This window comes from Pterocles gutturalis, unplaced genomic scaffold, assembly GCF_000699245.1.
Source record: "Pterocles gutturalis isolate BGI_N339 unplaced genomic scaffold, ASM69924v1 scaffold49460, whole genome shotgun sequence".
Lineage (NCBI taxonomy): Eukaryota > Metazoa > Chordata > Aves > Pterocliformes > Pteroclidae > Pterocles > Pterocles gutturalis.
The window spans coordinates 17,813-38,017 of NW_010145265.1; the positions used below are offsets into that span (position 1 = coordinate 17,813).

The following is a 20,205-nucleotide window of genomic DNA, read 5'->3' on the forward strand; positions in this document are numbered from 1 at the left end:
CTCCTTGCTTTGTGTATATTTCACACAGTAAGACACACAATATTTTTTATGAGAAATAATAAACCACAGTAGCAGAAGACTAATCTGCTTGTACTTAATGGAGAAGCAAATGGATACTGAAACAGCAAAATTTTCTATCCTGTTTTTCTACCAGTGATCAACAATAAATTTGCTCTCAAATATCAGTTTTGCAAAGAATACTTAGCTCTGCTACCACTGACTCTTCCATATCAGATCTTGCTTTATGAAGAACCTTCCTCTCCAGGCAACCAGCCAGGGCCCTCATTTTAACATTTCTCAGCTCAGATAATTTTCACATTCTTTGGTCATGTGTCTCTTCCACATAGCTCTAACTCTGGCATCGCTTAGCAGTATTTCTACCCCAAGCTTAAATAAAACATTAGTGCAATGAATAAAAACAACTCGGATATGCCTTTAATCACACTGAAAATCAGGTTTCATTGATTAAGTTTTACTTTTATTTACAAAGACAGAATTTTACAATAAACTAGACATCCCTCATAATTAAATTATTTAATAAAAGTTAAATCCTGAGTTAGCAAAAGGTATTGCTTCACCGGAGTTGCAGAATTTGTTAACAGGCATTTTTATATTTTTGGTTCCCAGTATGAATTCTTTACATAGCAGTTTTTCAAAGCTTTAAATCAGAGGCAAACACAAGATAAAAACCAAAACTGAGGAAGACAGTAAATACCAGTGCAGCTTTAGTTAACTAGCTTTGCATCAGCTAGAATACAGTATGAAACATTTGTTGAGATTCAAGATATGAGTTATGAACTAAAACTCTGTTTTTCGTATCAATAGCACTTTTTTTTCAAAATAAATGCATAATAAAGTGATTGTAGTTTCAAATCAGATACAATCAAGTGATGATTCATGCACATGTTAATGTGGAAAGATGCACTGGTTTTAAGATACTGATGGCCAGTTCATTATGATTACAATGATTAAACCTCCTTTCCTAGTCCACAAGTCAGCTGACAGTCTTCGCAAATGTACCTTGCAACAAATTAAACTGGTTCTTGCCACTATCATACACAACTACAGGACAATTTGTAGGAAAAATACCTGATCAGGGAGCTGCTGTCCATCACAGCTCACAGAAACTGAAGTGTCACAAAATTTTATTTCACATGCCCTGCAAGCTCCCCAGTACCAGCATGTTTTTACTCTAAGTGATAATGCATGCTTTTCATGTGATTTGGCAACACTCATGAGATGAACAAAATACTAATTTGTACAATTTGTAGAGTGGTACTGATGTAACAGAATGTTTTATATATAGTTTGGAAAGAAACCATGAAGTTTCTTCAGGTACACTGAGTTCTCTGAATTTCAGAAACTAACTATTATACTGCACTGAAAAAAAACTGCTAATATTAAAAAAAACAAAGACATCAGTGGCTTCTGAACTCAAAGCTTGTCAATTAAAGCTGAAAGATACTCCAAATCACTCAGTGATTTATAAATCCTACCCTGTGGAAATTTAAAAAGAGCAATCCATAGATAGACATGTTTTTAAATATTACTCTTCTTGGTATTTTTCCTTATGGAAAGCAAACTGTATTTTAAGAAATAGTTAAATGTATTAGCAAAGTGCAATACTGTCATGTCACCAAAAGTCTCTCCAGAGGAGATACCAAAAATTAACCAATTCTAATAAATTAGAAGATAACTTGAAATTTAGAGTAGATTAATAATAAGATATCCACATAAAGGAGGGGGGATTTAACAGTCTTACATACAAGAGAGCAACTCATGTGCTTGTATGCTGATACTGAAAGATCACAACAGGAACAAAACCACAAGGTGATAGTTATGCCAAGCTTACTGACTCAAGTTATAACACTGAAGAGACAGGCGAAAGAGAAGGAACTAAGTTTTTAACAGAAACATATTATTTGTAAAAGATAATCTAGGTAAGTAATTATCACATTCCCTCAAAATATCAATTTTTCTGCATTGTGCATTTGCCAAGGACTGGCAATGCAACCTACACAAGCATCAGAGCTTTCAGTGACTTCAATGACAAAAGTAATGTTTAGCACTTCACCACCTCTGCCCCCCCCACCATGTGAACAAGTATCTTTTAGCTGAAGGTCTCACTTTAATTGGATGGATAGGATTGGTAGGCAATACTCCCCACATATGCACGAAGTATGGTTATATTTACATCACATCAAAATAATTTCATGAGGCCCTTTCATTACAATTTTCATCTTATTATGCTAGCGATACCTCCTCAAATGGAGTTTTCATTTCAAGAAACCCACTTGTCAAACTGCCATTTCAGTGGAAGAACCAAGGTGAACTGTATTCATGTTGACATGAAGTTACCACTATTATCCCCAAGAGAGCAGGTCTTTAAACAGTCAGACTGCCAAAGAAACACTCTTTGATGCCAAAGTACTGTAAATTCTTGTGAAAGTCTATGACATCTTGTTAGAACCTACAACAGCATGCTATGTCAGAGAGATTACCCTATGAGCACTGCATTACTGTCAACATTAAAAGACAAAAAGGTCGTAAGTGGAGGACCAACCAAAAGAAAACGTCCAGTTTGGAAATCTCTCCAGTAATGCATGGAGTTGAGGTGACTGTTGATCTTCCCCAAAAAGGTAATGTGCTGCTATGGCAAGGGAGACTATTCCATCAGAATGTTTTTCTGGGGCCTGAAAGTGAGAAAAGGGCAACACAGTCTTTATGATTGTTTATGGCTTTTAAACGTAAGTTCAATCCAGATGCATTTTTCTACAGACTTAATGCAACAAACTTCATCCTGCAGCAATTTGTCCTACACTACCTATCTTTAAACGCATCAGTCTGATTACATTATGAGTTCAATTTGAATTGAACTTCCAACTAGTATTTAGATCACAGTGCCTCTGACATGTTACATAGCTTGCACTTGCTCTAACTTTAACACTTATATCTGTTGGCTTTGCTGACAAATCAAGACATGGACTCCCACACAGCATTTATACTGATCCTTCTATTGTGAATCCTTCAGATAAAATGTCTTCTCTGCTTAGCTTTGCCACTATCAGTCTTGCAAAGCTGGTCACACTGCAGATTCCTGGCTGCCTTTATCAAGTATCCTCAGAGGATTACCTGGTTAAGTACTTAGACTGCCAGATACAGGAAGGAACAAGGGACTTCCTGAACTTTCACAAGTTCTTCTAATATTTACTCAAAGACCCTGTTAAACCTATAATAAAAAACATGCATATCTGCAAAAAGTTCTTCATTGTTAAGGTAATGAGGGGAGAAGGGGATCATAAATCCCACTGGAACAGCACAGGTAAGTTTCCCACCAAGAACTCCCTGTAATTTCCCAAAACCAAGCAAACAAAATACATTAGAAAGAAAATACAATACGAAAAAGAACTCCGAAATAACAGTAATAAAAATAAAATTTCAAAATCTATGATGCTAAGATGAAAGAAATCCAAACTTATGACCTAATACAATGGAGACAAGTAAAATATTCTCCCTTTGGCTGTTTGGCAAGTTAGTGGACTAAGCATCAAAAATGTACGTGAGCTGACATACAAAGTTGAGGGACAAATTGAAAGTGGGAAGCCAGAATTAGGATCTGTCAAATAAAGCAAAGCTTAAGAAGGTTATGATATTTTCACAGAAGAATGCAGAAACGGTGAGAACACGGGATCGCCAGGTTTCCAGCAATGGCATACTCACCGTCAGTTCTACCCAGAAGTGCCATGGTGCAGCCTGCAGCCCACGGGAATAAAACACAAAGTAGTCTCCTCCTACAGTAGCAATGGGCATACCATCCCCAAGAGACCAGGCAGACAGAGCCGACCCTTCATGTGGCCGAATATACACAGACATGTGACTTGGACCTGCAGAGACAAGGATATGTATCTTCATAGATGTGTCAACAGATGGAGGTAGAATAACCATCTATTTTCCTATATAGCAGCATGTTTCTGTGTATTACTATTCATGTCTTCCAAAACATGATACAACTGTCTTCTCTACAGAAGAAGTTTCAGTTATTTCTAAGCAGTGAAATAAATGAGATGATGATGTAGGAGAGGGACAGAGCTATGAAGTGGACTTTAAGAAAGGATTTGCTATAAAAAGATCAAGGCTTACTCAAAATAGACAAGGTTATCAGTCCCCCCAGTAACAACTGCAACACAACACCCACAGCTTTGAGCATGTTATGAAACTGAATTAATTCATGCTAATCTCACAAAGCTCACTATCTTGGGAATGGCACTAGAACCTGCAGTATTGGAGTCAAAACCTGATTTATTATGGAGATAAAACTAAACACCCATCACAAACCAGAAGCTTCAGTCACTCACCAGACACTTCAAAGCTTAATCTCACAGAGTTCCAGGGCATCAGCTCCTTGGACAGAACTTTAAAGTGGATAGGGCTTCTTGGAAAAAATTCTTGAGCAGGAAGATACCAGGTTTTCCTGGGGGGGGGAAGTTGTAACTTACTCTCAGTGTAACACTCAGAGGTACTAAATCTGAGAAGCCAAGAAGTTTTTATATAGCATGGCTGACTCTGCAGTTACTAAATGAAATATTCAAAAGCTACTGATTCTAGCAGAAGGCAGGTAAAATTAGCAGCTTGTGGCCAGACAAATATTTAAAGGGCATGTTAACTGAAAAGTAGTCACCAGTGCATTAATTCATTACCTTCATCTGTGCTAATTTACAAAACAATAAAGTAAGAATACTTGCACCTTCGAACTGCTACACTTTTGGTTCACAAGATTCTTGGGGTACAACAAACAGTCACAGCAGCTAGTTTTCTTCTGTGGAGACCAGCTCCTCCAGACTTCCTCTGCTGTCAGCTGGGGTGAGTGGGGAAAGAAGGGAAGAGACATACATATCCCTACTCTGAACGGCCCTTTAGAAGGCCCCCCCTCCACCTTGTTCTCCACGGGTGCTGACATCTATTTGCAACACACCAACTTCTACAGCTCCTGCAGTAGACCCAGCAATCTCTTGCAGAGATTCTGGCAGAAGACATTGCACGTAGACAGAAGTTTAATTGTCTTTTGAGGTGGAAGGATTATTTACTTCTAGACCACAATTAGCCTTACTTTTTCTTCCCTTGCATAAATAAGATTGCATAAATGACCAATGTGGTTTGGCAGTAAGTGCTCAAGTAAAGCTGTGTTCACACCGACCAGAACATCAAATGCACTGGCAGAATCCAAGGAAGGCCACAGAAAGGAGCCTGCTCCTCACATGGAGTTCTAATGGTGTCATTGATTTCAGGTACATGGGGAGTTATGTGAGACATTCCAGTATAATCAAATCCATTAATCCATATACCAGAGTCACTTTTAACCACATTTCCATCTAGATCATGAAATCTTCTACTTGTATGCTAGAAGAAGGGAAAAAAAAAAAAGATACATAGAAAGTTGGCAGTTCACAAGAGTCATAAGTTATTCTGAAATATCCTCCATGGAAGTCCTTAAGGTCTACCGCATTTTCAGTATGCGCTCTACACATACCTGAGTATTTATGAGTATATATAGATAATTACTCAGGTAAAAGAAACACACCATAAAACCACCTACACTCAGAAGATGACTGTGCCTTTAAGTATTTGCTCACCTCCCATCCCATTCACTTTCTAAATTATCATTGCTTACACACTTAAAACTCCCTCAAAAAGCCCTGCCCTTCTGACACAAGTGAAGTGAACACAGAGACTGAACAAGGGAAACACTGGCAATTCTTTCAAATGCAGGAATAATTGTTAAAGCTTTTAAATCAAGCAAGAAAGGGAAAGTTACTTTTTCACAGCCCGGGGGGGTGGGGAGGAAATGGAATAGGTTGATTAAGCATAGGAAAAAAAAATAAATTGCAACCAGCAGAGGCAATATGATATGCAAGGCTTTTCTTACCTGGAGAAAGACTCGCTTAGGCCTTGGATTAGCCGCATCAGAACTGTAAGGAAAGAAGATTCCACTACAAACAAGAATCAGAGTGACTACAAACACAGTAGTTAAAGCTATTAGCGTCGTTTTTGTACTCTTGACAAGGTAAATGAAGTTAATCTAGAGAACAAAAAGACAGGTCAGTTATAAAACTGCAAGACTTAAGAAATAAGACACTATTTATGTAACTCTAAAATCCAGTCATGGAAAGTATATTAAAAAGATATTGCAAGTAGTACCTGACACAAGACACATCTTTGTAATCTCAGTATTTAAAACCAAGAGGAATAAGTGAACTTCCTTGAGTTTTTAGAAATTTCCAATTTTTTCAAAACACTGGCCAACAAAAATATACAATCTTTGCAGCAAAGTCATCAAAAAAAACAACCCTGAGAATTTTATTTAAAGTGAAATGTATGTATTGTTCAGCCATGTACTATACCTCACCTAAAGCAAATGCCTATGCATATTTTACGCCAAACTCTACTACAACAGAGAGCAGATATATTTTTGTACCCCTGCTTCATTAACTTTTCTTTGACTAAAACAAAACATGGAATCTTTGACATGTTTCCTAGAAGTTTCCTGTAACATTTAAGATACTGTCAAATTACCATTAACTTCAAGTATTGATTTAAAAAAAAGATACTAAACTCTAGAGGAAGTTTAAAAGTTTTAAACATAACTTACAGATTCTACTTACAAAATAGGATGACAGAATCACAGTGACTACAACAATAAGTCCTGCCAACACCAGATCTGGTTGAACTTCTGAACCACTTCGTCCCATGACAGGCGTAAACATTTCAAACACAGTCCAACTAAGATATATCGTATACAGATAGGGAACAAACATTCCCAGCATGTACATCATGACAAACTTCATTGTGGCACCTATGGGGACAAAAAAACCCAAAGGACAAAAAACCATACAAGCTTAGAAGGACATAAACACACACCTTTACTAATATATCCATATACGTCAGCAAGGCCCAATACACAACAGTGGCCTTCATCCCTGACATGGATGGGAAAGGGATCTCCTTTTGCATAGCCAATGTCCATATAACTCTTTCAAAAATACCACAAGATTATTTTTGTATTACAAAAGCATATTTAATCAGGTGCTCTGTCCCAAACACTGTTTCAACATTACAGTATTTTTTAACAACCTTTATTGTCCATTGAAGTATCTGATCACTTATTAATAACCGCACATAGGATTGTTCTTTCTATCCTGAGACGCAGGATGTTTTTAAGTGTATTTTTTTAAGAGCTTCTCCATACTTTCACACTGTGTTTAGTTCCAGAACACTTCTTGTTACAAAAATGTCATGTGTCATTATTCAAAAGTCAAAGTTTGTAATTCCTTTAGAGTTTGTACAAAAACACCCAATATGCAATATTAGGGACAGATGTTTCAAAATGCAACCTCCCCCCCCTGAAAACTCATACCTTCTTGGCTGAATTCTTTATGGATCATCAGCTTAGCAAGTAAAGGAAATGCTACCCATAATGTACAAATGAATGCTGAAAAAAAGCCCATCTGAGTAATCACAGCTAATGCTATAGACCAAATCATCAATGATGCATCAAAAAAAGTATCTCCCAGGTACTGCTCATTCATATTCTGTAACAAAAAAAAGCAAATACACTCATTATTGAGCATATTCCATGTATCACATCTCACTCCTTGGACAAAACAATTTCAATAAGTATCATCTCACCATTCTCTTAGCATTTGGGGTTATCCACAACAGTATATTTTTTAAAAATTGTTAAAATCTGCTCTGACATAGCTTGAAAAAGAGATTACATGGGCTGGGGCAGCGGGCAGTAGGGAACATACAAATGGTAATACCAAGAAGATGGAAGGCTAATGTTTCAGGTACACAGGCAAATAGGGGCCCTTCCATAAAAAACACTGGTATTAGTGAAGCATATTAAAAAGTTATGTAGTACTTATGTGTGAAAAAATGATCTATATCTCCTGAGATTATAAACCTGTTTTTGAACAACAGCTGTTAATACACTTCTTATACAAGCACTGTTGTTAGTGCACAAATATTATACTGATGCCTTTATATGCCATGCCATAGTTCTCAAGCATGCATGGGTCACATAATACCAGATCTGTTTTCAAAAAAGAACTAAGTTTAACCATCAAAAATGTGGTTTGGTTTTGTGGGTTTTTTTTAAGTTACATGGGCAATGCTGCAGTGTCTGTAGTGCAAAATTCTTAATTGTGAATCCTGGCAGTAGTAAGGAGGACTGCTTGTGTGAACAATGGCTATTAGAAAGCACCTAGTTCAGCTTTGGGCTCAGAAGCAAAAAAAAAAAAAAAAAAAAGGGGGGGGGGGGGATGGGGAGAATAAGAGTTGCCAAACCTATTTCAAAACAAAAAGCTTATTAATTCACAAATTCTTGAGTCACTAACACAAAATAACCCAGCACTGCCTGTGATAGCCAAGTAAGAGATTAGCTTCACAAATTTGCATGCAACTCTTAAGTACACTGTAAGTTACAGAGGCAGCATATACTGTATGGCATACGGCATGCAACAAAATTAAGAGATTCATGATATCATGTTGGTTGATCTCCTGATCACACAATCGGCAAGCAAGAAGATCCAAAGCCTGGAACAGTTACTGAAAGTATGCTCTCTCGTCAGCTCGTCCAAAAGCACTAGAAATAGTAACACTGCACCTATTTTATAAGTAGCTCATACATTACCAGTTAACACTCCCCTTCCCCAATTAAAAAACCCACTTCCCGATAAAGACATGATTGATCCACCCAGAACTTTCCATACAATCAAATTTCAGTAAATTCTTAAGACTTCTTCAAATACTTGTGTGAAGCTGGATTTGGCTGACAGCTTAGGTTTCCTACATTCCCTTGCCCAAAGCTTGTACAAATGGCTGAGAAGATAAGTAAGAGCAAGCTGAATGACTAAATACTATGGTGCCTAAAACCTAAACCTAACAGGCTCAAGTAGCTGACTTCTGCCCTGGAAGAGCATAATCTGTCAGACACCTCAAGGTACCACCTCAAGGCCCTGTTTGTTTTTTTAATACAGAACCATTAAGTTATCATCTTAACATTTTGGATTGTTATGAGCTATAACTACGACATTATTACGCAAGTTAAATTGTGTTGGTTAGCCTGTAAAAAATAATGCTAAACAAAAATGGTAGATAGACAGCAGTCATGAGAAGTGCCAGCAATGGAAAGGTAACACACATCAAATCCTCACCAAGCCTTGCATGGGCCTAAATGACCTTAACCTAATGCAGAAAAGAATGTGGACTATCAAGAGCTCTGTTCCATCTCCACTATGGTCAAAACAAGTAACAATCAGAATAATCACAGAGGGAAGGTGACTACTCAGCTTCATTTAGAAAGCTCTGTTGAAATCATTGAAATGATGACGGGAAGGGAAAGTGCAGACAGGAAAAGAAACAGTACTTTATACTGTCTTCTACTAAGCTTTTGTCTTTTTTCCCTGAAGCAGCTCCTGAAGGTCATTAGCAAGGAGAAAGCCTTAAATCACAAAGCTCTTAACTATCTGATTTAGTAGAGCAATTCCTGTGCTTAGATGAAGCAATTTTTAGAGCTACATTTTAAATACTTCTGTTCAATACAGAAAACTTTTTGCTTCTTTCTAATCAACTCAAAAAATAAATCTTCCACAGATCAGACACTACACTACCCTTCAACATTAGCAACAAAGTCAAGCTTACCTTGTAGAAGAACTTCTTGGCTAGCGTATGTACAAGAATGAGCATAGCTGCAGCTGCAGTGCCATACAGAAACACAGAAACATAGAAATGGGTGTACCACGAAAGAGACCGTCCAATGACAGAGATGAACACTGCCACTATAAGGACTGCCAGTGTGCAGACCCAACTTAACAGTGTAAAGCCAAATGCAATAAATAATTTCTTCAGGTTATGGATAGCTATGAAGAAGAAAAAAAACACTTTTCATTCAACAGTCATATATTTTATTGCAGGCAATCACCAAGACTGTAATTACCCCACAGTATAACTGCTCTAATGACTAAAATAAAACTTCATGAGGCATCCACTCTGAAGATTTCTTAACAGCATGGTCTAAATCACTTAGCCTATTTCTTTGCAAGTCTTTTTGCAGTCTTCCCCACTGCACGATCTATTTGCAGAGTACCAGTGTATTTTGCAGATTTTGCAGTTTATGTTCCCAATAGTAAAAATTTCTCTAGGGAAACAGTGGAGCAATTCTACCATCTATAAACTCTCAAAAAACCCCAGACCTAGAGTTGCTTTTCTTGTAACTTTTACTCCAAAAATGTTTGCTAGATTTTGGGGTAGGGATGTTTGTTTTAGTTTGATTTGTTTTCTAAAAACAGGTATGTTCCTACACATACCTGAAAAAGTCTAACCAGAAGATTCAAGTTGCTTTACGCCCTTTATTAAGTTTTGTTATTTTTTTTCCCCATTTGTTGTTTTCTTAGTTGATCTTGCCTATGGACAGGTGTTAAAGAAACATGATTCTGAAGCCCTACCTGTGCTAACAGAACAAAGAGCTTATATAAATGCTAAGCAATTTTTTTTCCATTTTCAGATCTTTAGAAGATTTAATTTTAATCTTTGTGAAAGGACAAGAGATATAATTGTGATTATAAATGCTAGAAATCTAGGCCTATTAGGGTCTTTCTTCATTATAATCATTCACAGTTGCGATATCTAAACACAGAACAACTCCTGTGGCATGCTGCACACCTAAAATCTATTTCTGAAATTTATCTTAAAAAAATGCCTTAATTGCCTGAACACTTCGTCATCTACTAGTTGCTATCAATTAAATGGTAATGTGATTTTTTTTCTTTTTTTTTTTTAATAACTAGACTTACCTCTGGTTTTGGGCTGTAATACTTTCTTGCTCAAATAAAGAAAAGCAACTGCTGCTGTAATATAGTTCATGATGGTGCCAACACGAGCAGGATAAGCCACAACAAATAAACCAAGTACATCAAAGAACACAACATTTCCATGTCGATACTCAAAGGATTTAGCCAACTTGTCTGATGTTGCTAGGTATTTCAGAACAGATAGAATATTGTCTCCTATTAAAAAAGAAGATACAAAACCTAACTACATTGCAGTACAGGGCATTCTTTTAAATGTAAGCATTCTTTAAAATAAACCTGCATTCCTCAACAAAGACAGAAATATACAATGGATTATCCTAAAATAGGTATTTGATGGTACACAGAGCATAGTGTTTTCATAAGTTAATCTATACAGCTGTCACTAAAATAAGTATACTTAGGAGGCTTCATGTTTTTAAACACTGTAGCAATGAAGGGAACAGTGAAGCTTTTAGCCCATAAGCTTTTCTTCAGGTCTGACATTAAAGCATTGGACTTTCAAGGCTAACCCATGGAAGAGTTTACAATTTCCTAATCTTCCTCGTCTTCTCAGTGCCACTAGTACCCCCCCATGTCTCAATGACTATGAATGACCTGCCTGTCCTTCCCTATATGACTCTAAGGTAGGAGACAAGGAGGCTATTTTCCTTTGTAGCCTACAGGTACCAACCACCTTTTCCTTTCCCACAGTACAGCCAAAACACATGTAATCAAATGAGAACAATTGCTCTCAACTTTCGTGTTGCTTTTACTTGACCATTTCAGATTATTGGCTGAAAAGTTTGTATTTTTTTGTTAGCTGTGGTATGTTCAGCAAGAGATGTTCTATGTAACAACCATGACCAGTAAAATCATCTTTCCAACAGGAATTTGAAAGTGTTACTTGCTGCCTTGCAACTGTGTTGGCACAAGAAAGTGTTTAAAACTCCTATTCATGCTGGTCAACTAAACTGGTATAAGCTTAAACAGGGAAATGGTCAAAATCCTGGAGGCATTTAGGATTACGTTAAGTTTCTCCTAGGAAACTAAAAGTCTTACTGTAATTTTCTTTACTGCTATCAGCAGGCTGTGATAGATACAGCCTGCTATGTATCACACACATTTCTACACCTGTTAGTAGAAAATAAATCCTGTTATCCACAGTCGGTGTGCTACTACCTAAGTCTGAATGAGATCCATTCTCAAAGAAAAACCCCTGTTGGCAGATCAGTCTCTATGCCATCAACATAACCATAAGCTTCTCACGATGAACATTAACCAGTAACAGAACTTAGCGAGAGGAAAGGAACACAAAAAACTAAACAATCAGGTATCAATGGCTAGATTACAACCTTAATTAGATTCCACAGTTCTTTCAGATCAACATCACTGGACGCTGATAAAGTTTATCTTCCCCAGTTGACCAAACATATTTCCTTTGTAGTTTAAAGACATGCATTCAGTTAATTCTTTGTTCTTTAGAATATGTCTAGCATGTTCTAAATTTGTAATTACAATTATGAGTTTCTTGTAGTAGTCTTACAGCAAGATGAAAAACCAGCGACAACACTACTCTTTAGTAAATTACTGAATTCTTGAAATACCAACCTGCTCTCTGAATGGAATCTGTTAAAATTCTGTCTGATGTGTCATATTTTGTATGATAAATGTAGCCATTTTCAATAAAAGCCAAATCTATTCCTACAGAAAGAGAAGAAGCAAGTTTGAAATTATGTAAACTTAAAACCTCAAAACAAGTGCGAAAGCCTCAGATATATTTCACAGAAAAATGTTACTCTACTTTATAGCCCACTCATTACAGTCTGCGTTGTAGAAGGAAGACTAACTGGGATTCCAAGTGTATTTTAAAAAGGACATTTGAAAAGTATTTTAAAATATCTATCCTTTCTAATGTATTGATTTGCATGACATCTGTACACAAACTGATCTCTACTGGAGGAACACATGAAAATTTTTCATCTTCTCAGCTTCAGAAAAGATGTACCAGGTGCTTTCCAAGCATTTACTACTAAAACATCAATAAGATCCACACTGAAAAGTGATAAAAAGCAGTACAGTGGAACTGTAGAAATGCCCTCTCAAAATACCAGGTGTGTTCTTTTTATTTCTAATTTGCAAACAACTTTTCAAATAGCCAGCCTAAAAACTCTTAAAGGATAAATAATTTATAAAATATAAACAAAAAATATTTACCAGAAAAACAGGTTTTCTGCGAGATTAATTATACATTCAGTGTATCCCAAACACACACACCCCTTAGCTGCATATGCAAAAAGATGCTGTCTGCAATCTGAATTTTGCAGAAGTTTAACAAACCAGACCTCAATTCTACCAGTGGACAAAGAGGAACAAACTAGTTCTTTTAACTGAATTATCTCATTTCTATTTGTTCAGAAAAAAAAAAAAAAAAAGAGATCAGTGAGAATCAATCATAATCCAGGTACAATACTGAACACAAAACGAAGACATTGTACAAAATCAGCGACTTTATTTTCAGGCTAGAAGCATACTTTGCAATGGTTCAGAATATGCCAACATGTTTTGTTCTAAGAATCAATTCAGAAATATCACTTTTCTTGAAAGCAACTCCACTGACAACCTGTGACAGACAGCAATGATTTTACAGAAGTTTGCATTCCTTTGAATTGTGTTGGCATTTGTGTTCCACATTTTTCTGACTGGTCATTCTCTGCAGAATGGATAACGAACTGTGAACAGATAAGCACAACCAAGATCTGCTGTCCTGTGCTTGATTATGACCAAAAAAAAAAAAAAAAAAAAAAAAGAAAATGCATTAATTACTAAGTCACTATCCTAAAAAATTATTTTGGTTTATGCATTTGATACAGACATTTAATTCCTGCAAGCAGGTTATTAACATCATTACCGAAATGTTTCAAAACAGAATTTTTAATAGTGTACTGTTAATCCTGGAGCACTTTCCTGATTTTCAGGAAACTATTCTACCATGTAGTTTCTTTCGGGAAAACAGCATTCTCCACAAAACATCCTTAACAACCTACATGACAAACCAAATCTAAAAGATCAAATCTAAAGACACTTGCCTTGGACAAAATGCAGGAAAATTTGCTCCAAAACTAAAAGATAAACCTAATTTGAGGACATTGACACAGTGAACCGCAGAAGTCTCTTTGTTATAAACTTAAGATAAATGGTTACATAATGCGCATTGACATGTCTTCTGATAACGTACCTGGAACATTGCCAAAGTCCCTGTAGATACGGAAGTCTGTATCTGCTGGGATAATACCACTCTGAAATACTTCCTGTGCCACCACAGAGGCAAAGGGATGTTTGGCTGCAGTTACATATGCTTCTACCAACCAAGGATTCTCAGGTCCTAACAGAAGATGAGCAGAAAGTTCACAACAAATACTTGCTGAACTTCATCCAGAAGTTCATCTCTACATACTGAGAGAGTTGGGGTTGTTCAGCCTGGAGAAGAGAAGGCTGCAGGGGGACCTTATAGCAGCCTTCCAGTACCTAAAAGGGGGCCTATGGGAGACATGGGGAGGGACATTTACAAGGGCATGCTGTGACAGGACAAGGGGTAATGGATTTAAATTGGAAAAGGGAAGAATTAGACTAGATATTAGAAAGAAATTATTTACTGGGAGGGTGGTGAGACACTGGAACAGGTTGCCCAGGGAAGCTGTGGATGCCCCATCCCTGGAGGTGTCCAAGGCCAGGCTGGATGAGGCTTTGAGCAACCTGGTCTAGTGGAGGGTGTCCCTGCCCATGGCAGGGGGGTTGGAACTCAATCTTGCAGGTCTTTTCCAACCCTAACTGTTCTATGATTCAGTTAAGATGCGTACCTTTATGGTAACAAATAACATAAAGGAAGTCACTGGAGTTCTAACCCTGCCCCACAAGGTATATACTAAGTGCATTTGTGTTGGCTGAGTGACTCACACTTGAGAGAAAGAATTAGTTCCATTTGGGGCAAAAAAAAGCACTGTTGCCTTGAGTATTTAGTGGCAGAGTAGATAAGCCATCTCCCAAAAAAGACTCATCACTAATGATGAAGGCAGAACCTTTAGGAGAGCTTCCAGTTTACCATCTAAGTATCACACCTCCAAACTGTTGTTTCGAGAGGAGTCTCTCCACTAAAGCATTCAATGCAAGTAAACAATTAAGCAGCTCCACCAGTAGAAGGAAGCCTGCAGTCCAACTAGGATGGAGCAGAGGTTTAACTGTAGCCTACAAAACACAGAAGTTTTGCTGTTTTCTGAGCAGCAGATGGAGTTCTAATGCAAACATCTCCCCACAAAGATTTTGAAAGACCTCCTGTGAAAATTACATAAAGCATATGAAACTATGAGTATGCAAGATGCAAGATATCCAAATCTGTTCTTCTCCTTACTACCCTGACGTAAAGGGAAATACAGCTTATGTAATTTTATTCTACAGACTTCCCACCTATGAGGCAACTTCTGTGGCAGCCTACGTGCACCTTATTTGCTGCACAATGTTGGCAAAAAGACACAGAGGTTCTCCTGTCTTTTCCTTGTAAGTCACTTTCAGTGCTCCTTCAAGTCCACTTTGCTTATTATCAAATTATCCTAGTGTAGAAATTAGACACAATGCAAGCTCATACCTGTTTGAAAAACAAGTTCTTTTCCTCCTACACCTGCTGCCTCCAGGTTAATAAAAGCTCTAATTGACTTGGCCCACTCATGTTGTGTAATGAAGCCATGACTAGCCTTGATGGGAAAACAAAACAAAATAAAAAATAGGTCAGATTATCTTCCACACCAGCCTCAATGCTATTTTCCATCACATATGATAATAACTGAAGACTGGACAAGGCAGCCAGATCACTTACAACACAAACAGATGCAGCAAATCCAAGTCTTCTAATATGGACAATATTCTTATATTTTTCCCTTTGAAATCAAATACGTTTTCCTCAGAATGTTAAGACTGGCATTTAACTAGTAATACAACAGATTAAATACAAGCCGTATCTGCAGTTATTCTTTCTTTTGTCAGAGTCTTCATATATAGTTTTGATGTGTATTTATAATTCTGGCATAATTCTCACCTGCAAAATATTTTCTTCTGCACCATTAAATAAGAATATGACAGCATGCTGCAGGGGCTCTGATGATTTTGAAAGTGTGTTAAGTATTTCAAGCATCACTGCACAGCTAACAGCATCATCGCTGGCACCTTAAAATAATCAGCAGAGTAGTAGGGCTTACAACAAACACACTGAATTGCAACAAAGACCAGAGAAGAAAAAAGCTTTATACTATCTCAGTCACTTAATCTAACCGAGGTACAATTATGTCAAGCTTTAGCGTATTTTCTGCTACTGCTTGCACCCTGTGTCTATGCTAGTTAAAAGCAACAGCAGAAAGAAAAATGTCTGAAAGTTGAGCAAGTGAAGTACAAGATATCAGATCCAATGCTACTGTTCAAGAAAAAGTAGACTAGCCAGATTACTAAGGAAGCGAAGTGATCATCATCTGTTATTCTAAGAACACAAATAAACAAGGACATAATTTTCACTTACAGCATACTCAAAATTTTTAAAATAAACATTCCCACACAGGTCACCCTAAAACATTCTACGCTGTTACAATGCATTCAAGTAAGCAGACAAAACCTCAAAGGCCAAGACTGCAAAATAAAGCAAAGGAAACACCAGAATTCACACCTCTAAAACATTCTTAAAATGTAAGTATACATTATAATACAGTATTTTCACAACCAGATGCTTTCTACTACCCTTCTTTCTCTGAAGAAAACGCCTTTTGCGCTGAGCTCAGTAGTCTGTTCTCTTTGAGTTCCTTATCCAACACTATTCCAGCCTTCCTCTCACTTCCTCACACTTTCTCCCACAATCTGCCCAATTTTAAATCCTGAGTAAGCATCCACCTTTTAGCCAAGGGCTCCCACTGCCCCATCTCCCTCACTTTGGTGGAAGCTGTATGGTCTCCCTACCCTACTCTAATCAATAAACTTCTGCAGCAAACAGTGAAATTCAACCTCATTCCTTTAGGCCTGCGTTGCACATATGATACCAAAGTGCACTGAGATGACGACAACAGTGTGGTCAGGCCTCAGCATACTATTAGGGCTGATTTATTTTAGCCTTAGCTTATTGTTTGGAAGTACTTTAGAATAAATAAAACCTAAATGTTTCCAATACAGTGTTCTCTAATCTTTTTCTCATAAATTAATGCCTTGCTCTGCCCAAAGCTTTCCAAAAAATCCCCCCCCCCCAAAATATGCTTTAAAGCCCTGATTGTATTGCTATCTGAATATACCAGTAGTCTACTCTTAGCCACACCCAGCTCTTTTACCTAACTTACACTGTGTTGAAAACTCAGCAGAGAAGTGATTATATTTTTCTGAAAGATTAATCACTTATCTGCCTTGCTGTGAAGCTAAGAAAAATAAAAGCTATTGGTTTCAACAGACATAGAGATTTACATCTGATTAAAGAAGCCATATAGCTGTAGACGGTGTTATGACACAGGCTCACAGAGAGAGTATCATCCTCAAATACTTTATATACAGCAAAACTGATGGGAGGTTAAAACAGATTTTATGGCAAATATCAGTAACCTAAGAAAACAACATTATCAGCTACATCTGTGCTGATAATTTCAAGGTAGTTTCTGCTTTCAAGTTTATTAGAAAAGAATCAAATGGGCCATATAAACTCAGCACTAGTACCATTAGAACAAGAGACGTGTTATAGGAGTTTACAGTTTTAAGTTTTTCCTTCACTCAAGCTTTCCAACACTGAAGCCCTCATGGTTTACTGAGTTTTGCTTTACTCATTTTATATGCATAAGCATCAACAGCAATTGTGTTTTATTATCTGATATTCAAATATACTACTTATTGATCGCTCAGTCTTGCTGATTCTGATTAAATAACATATTTTTGGTAATGAAAAAGCAAATAACTTGCAGAAATACAGTAGAATAGAAAACAAAAGGTTATTACTTAGGTTATGTGCAAGTTTCACACTAGGAAAACTAAAGACAGTAGCTCCTCATTGTTGTGGTAAAGGGCTACGCTACTTTATGATTAAGGACAAGCATACAGGCTGATTTATAATCATGTATGAACCACTAATATTTTTTGGCACCTCTGTGCAAGGTTGGTGAAATATTTTACTGTCTGAGCAACTGTAAAGAAAGTAATTGATGTAGGCACAATTTTACAACCCACAGAAGCGGACACACAATTTACATAGGGCATCAATTTAAAGACAGTTTTCAATAACTGTTGTATTATGCTTGTGAAGAACTCTTTCTAGCGCTAGGTAGCCATATTTAGACTATAAATACAGTAATTAGCATCTCTAGTTTCTAAATCACAGAGCATGTAAAATAACCATGCAGTTACTAAGCTTAATTTGGAAACTCATCTTGCCTAAATACGAGGAGGAGAAAGAGAAATTCTGTATACTACTTGTCGACAGAAAAAAGGCACAAAGAGTACAGCATGTGCTCTGTTTCTCTAGCTAAATAGTCAGTTGTTTTCTCAATAATGAAGATTATTTGTATGTGCTAAAGAACAGAAGATTTACTCCCAAATATAAAATATTGTGTGGGATGTAAATGATGAAACCTCAGTAAAAGCTGTGCTGCTGGTAAGTGAAATCTGTAGGTATGTCTCAACTGCAGTAACAGGCACACACCTGTTGCTAAGTGTTACAACAACTGTTTTCGTGCAGTTTTCAGCTCCCTACCTTCCTGACACTGGTAAAACCATGTACTTCCAAAGTTTTTTACACCTTCATGGCAACAGTTATTTAACATTATTAGATTTATAAAAGTGCAGAGGGACAAGAATAAGAGAGTATGCAACAGTGACAGTGAAAGCAGCAGCCAGAGAGATGTACACGCTACCAAGGCATCAGTACCTTAATCTTTCATCACTAGTCTTCTGAGATAGAAGCTTTGAGAGAAGAAAAAAAAAAACAAACCTGGCATAGCTTAAGGATATCACACTAAAAATTTGAGGTAAAGTAGGATACCAGCAAAGGGCAGGGAAAACACAGACTCATTAGTGGGGGTGGGAAGCCTCTGGCACAAAATACCCTGTGAAAGGAAAGCCAGTATTAAATCAGCACAGAAGAATGGGAAACCTTAATGATAGGTGGAAGCAGCATATGAACTACACACTAAGCAGTGAATTACAAGAAAGGCAGATATAGCCAAGCTTTATCTAGAGATCTACATATAATATCTGCAATTTGCTGCCTACCAGAAAGTGAAATCCTGACTTTAATAGGACCAACCTGTCACTCTAAACACTGCATCTTCCCGAAATCACGCAGAATAGTTGACATATGCAGTATTCTAGCATGTGGCTACAAGGCTACTTGGTATGAGAAGACAATGAGCCAAGCCAAGCTCTGTGGCTCATGTAACGTATACAAACACATAAAGAACACGTGGACCTACCCGGGCTATTTGGTACGGAATCAAAGTGACAATTGGATAACACTGCATTCTCAGCTCCATTTCGGGGTTCCAGCTTCACTACAACATTGGTTATGTTTGCATAGTAACTAGTAAAGCCTCCTACAAAGTTAAGGTGGAAGGACCCTGTGGGCCTCTGTACGTCTACAGATATCTTGTGAGCCTCTGTGCTTTCTCTTTCTATTGCCCTGATTTGTTCTAAGAGGTAGTTAACTGCAAGAACTTCATTTTCTGGACTTCCAACTGTTCTGGGCCCAATTGCTGTTATGTTGTCAAGATATCCCCTGTAAGAGATAAATTACACATTCAGCATCAACACGTTCAGCATTTAGTAGGTAACTTATCTACAACTGTAACATTTTTGTACATTGTTCTATTTAAAAACTCACAGTAAGCAAGAAGAGACTAAAGCCAACCAGACAGTATCTGTACTCAAAACACCAAAGATCATTACAGTGATGGGAATATAGTACTGATCGGTACTCAGGGATTCTCGTCCTATCTATGATATTAAACTAAACCACCCGTTTTCTGGTTTGAACATGTCTATCCAAAAAGAAACAAAAGGGTGAACAGAGAAGCTAAAGATGTTATCTTCAGCAAGGTTCTGCATATGATTACAAACTCTTCCCAGAATGTCTGAATAAGCACGCTTAGCCACACTCTCGACAACTAAAAATCTGCAATTAAGCTTTCCCAGACACCAGTTTCTTTACAACACCACAAGAATTACACTGGGGAGGCGGCTCTGCTTGCCCAGCCCAGAACAGCCCCTTTGGAGGCAGCTGACAGGAGCCCTGGAGCCCCTACAGTATTTTTACCCACTTCCTGCAAGCGCCTGACCGAGCTCTGAGCTCCTCCCGGGG

General features: G+C 37.4%; 1 protein-coding gene across 1 annotated transcript; it reads right to left on the reverse strand.

The window, feature by feature from the left end:
* Positions 1–2,391: 2,391 nt before the first annotated feature.
* On the reverse strand, positions 2,392–19,623 carry ERMP1 (endoplasmic reticulum metallopeptidase 1; the record flags this gene model as incomplete). The annotated part of the gene is made up of 14 exons (XM_010085317.1): positions 2,392–2,693; positions 3,721–3,884; positions 4,356–4,471; positions 5,195–5,397; positions 5,924–6,076; positions 6,660–6,850; positions 7,412–7,586; positions 9,700–9,917; positions 10,851–11,063; positions 12,456–12,548; positions 14,083–14,229; positions 15,487–15,592; positions 15,934–16,061; positions 19,322–19,623. Coding segments are annotated over 14 exons (2,374 nt in total), but the record flags the coding sequence as incomplete, so codon positions are not given.
* Positions 19,624–20,205: the final 582 nt, after the last annotated feature.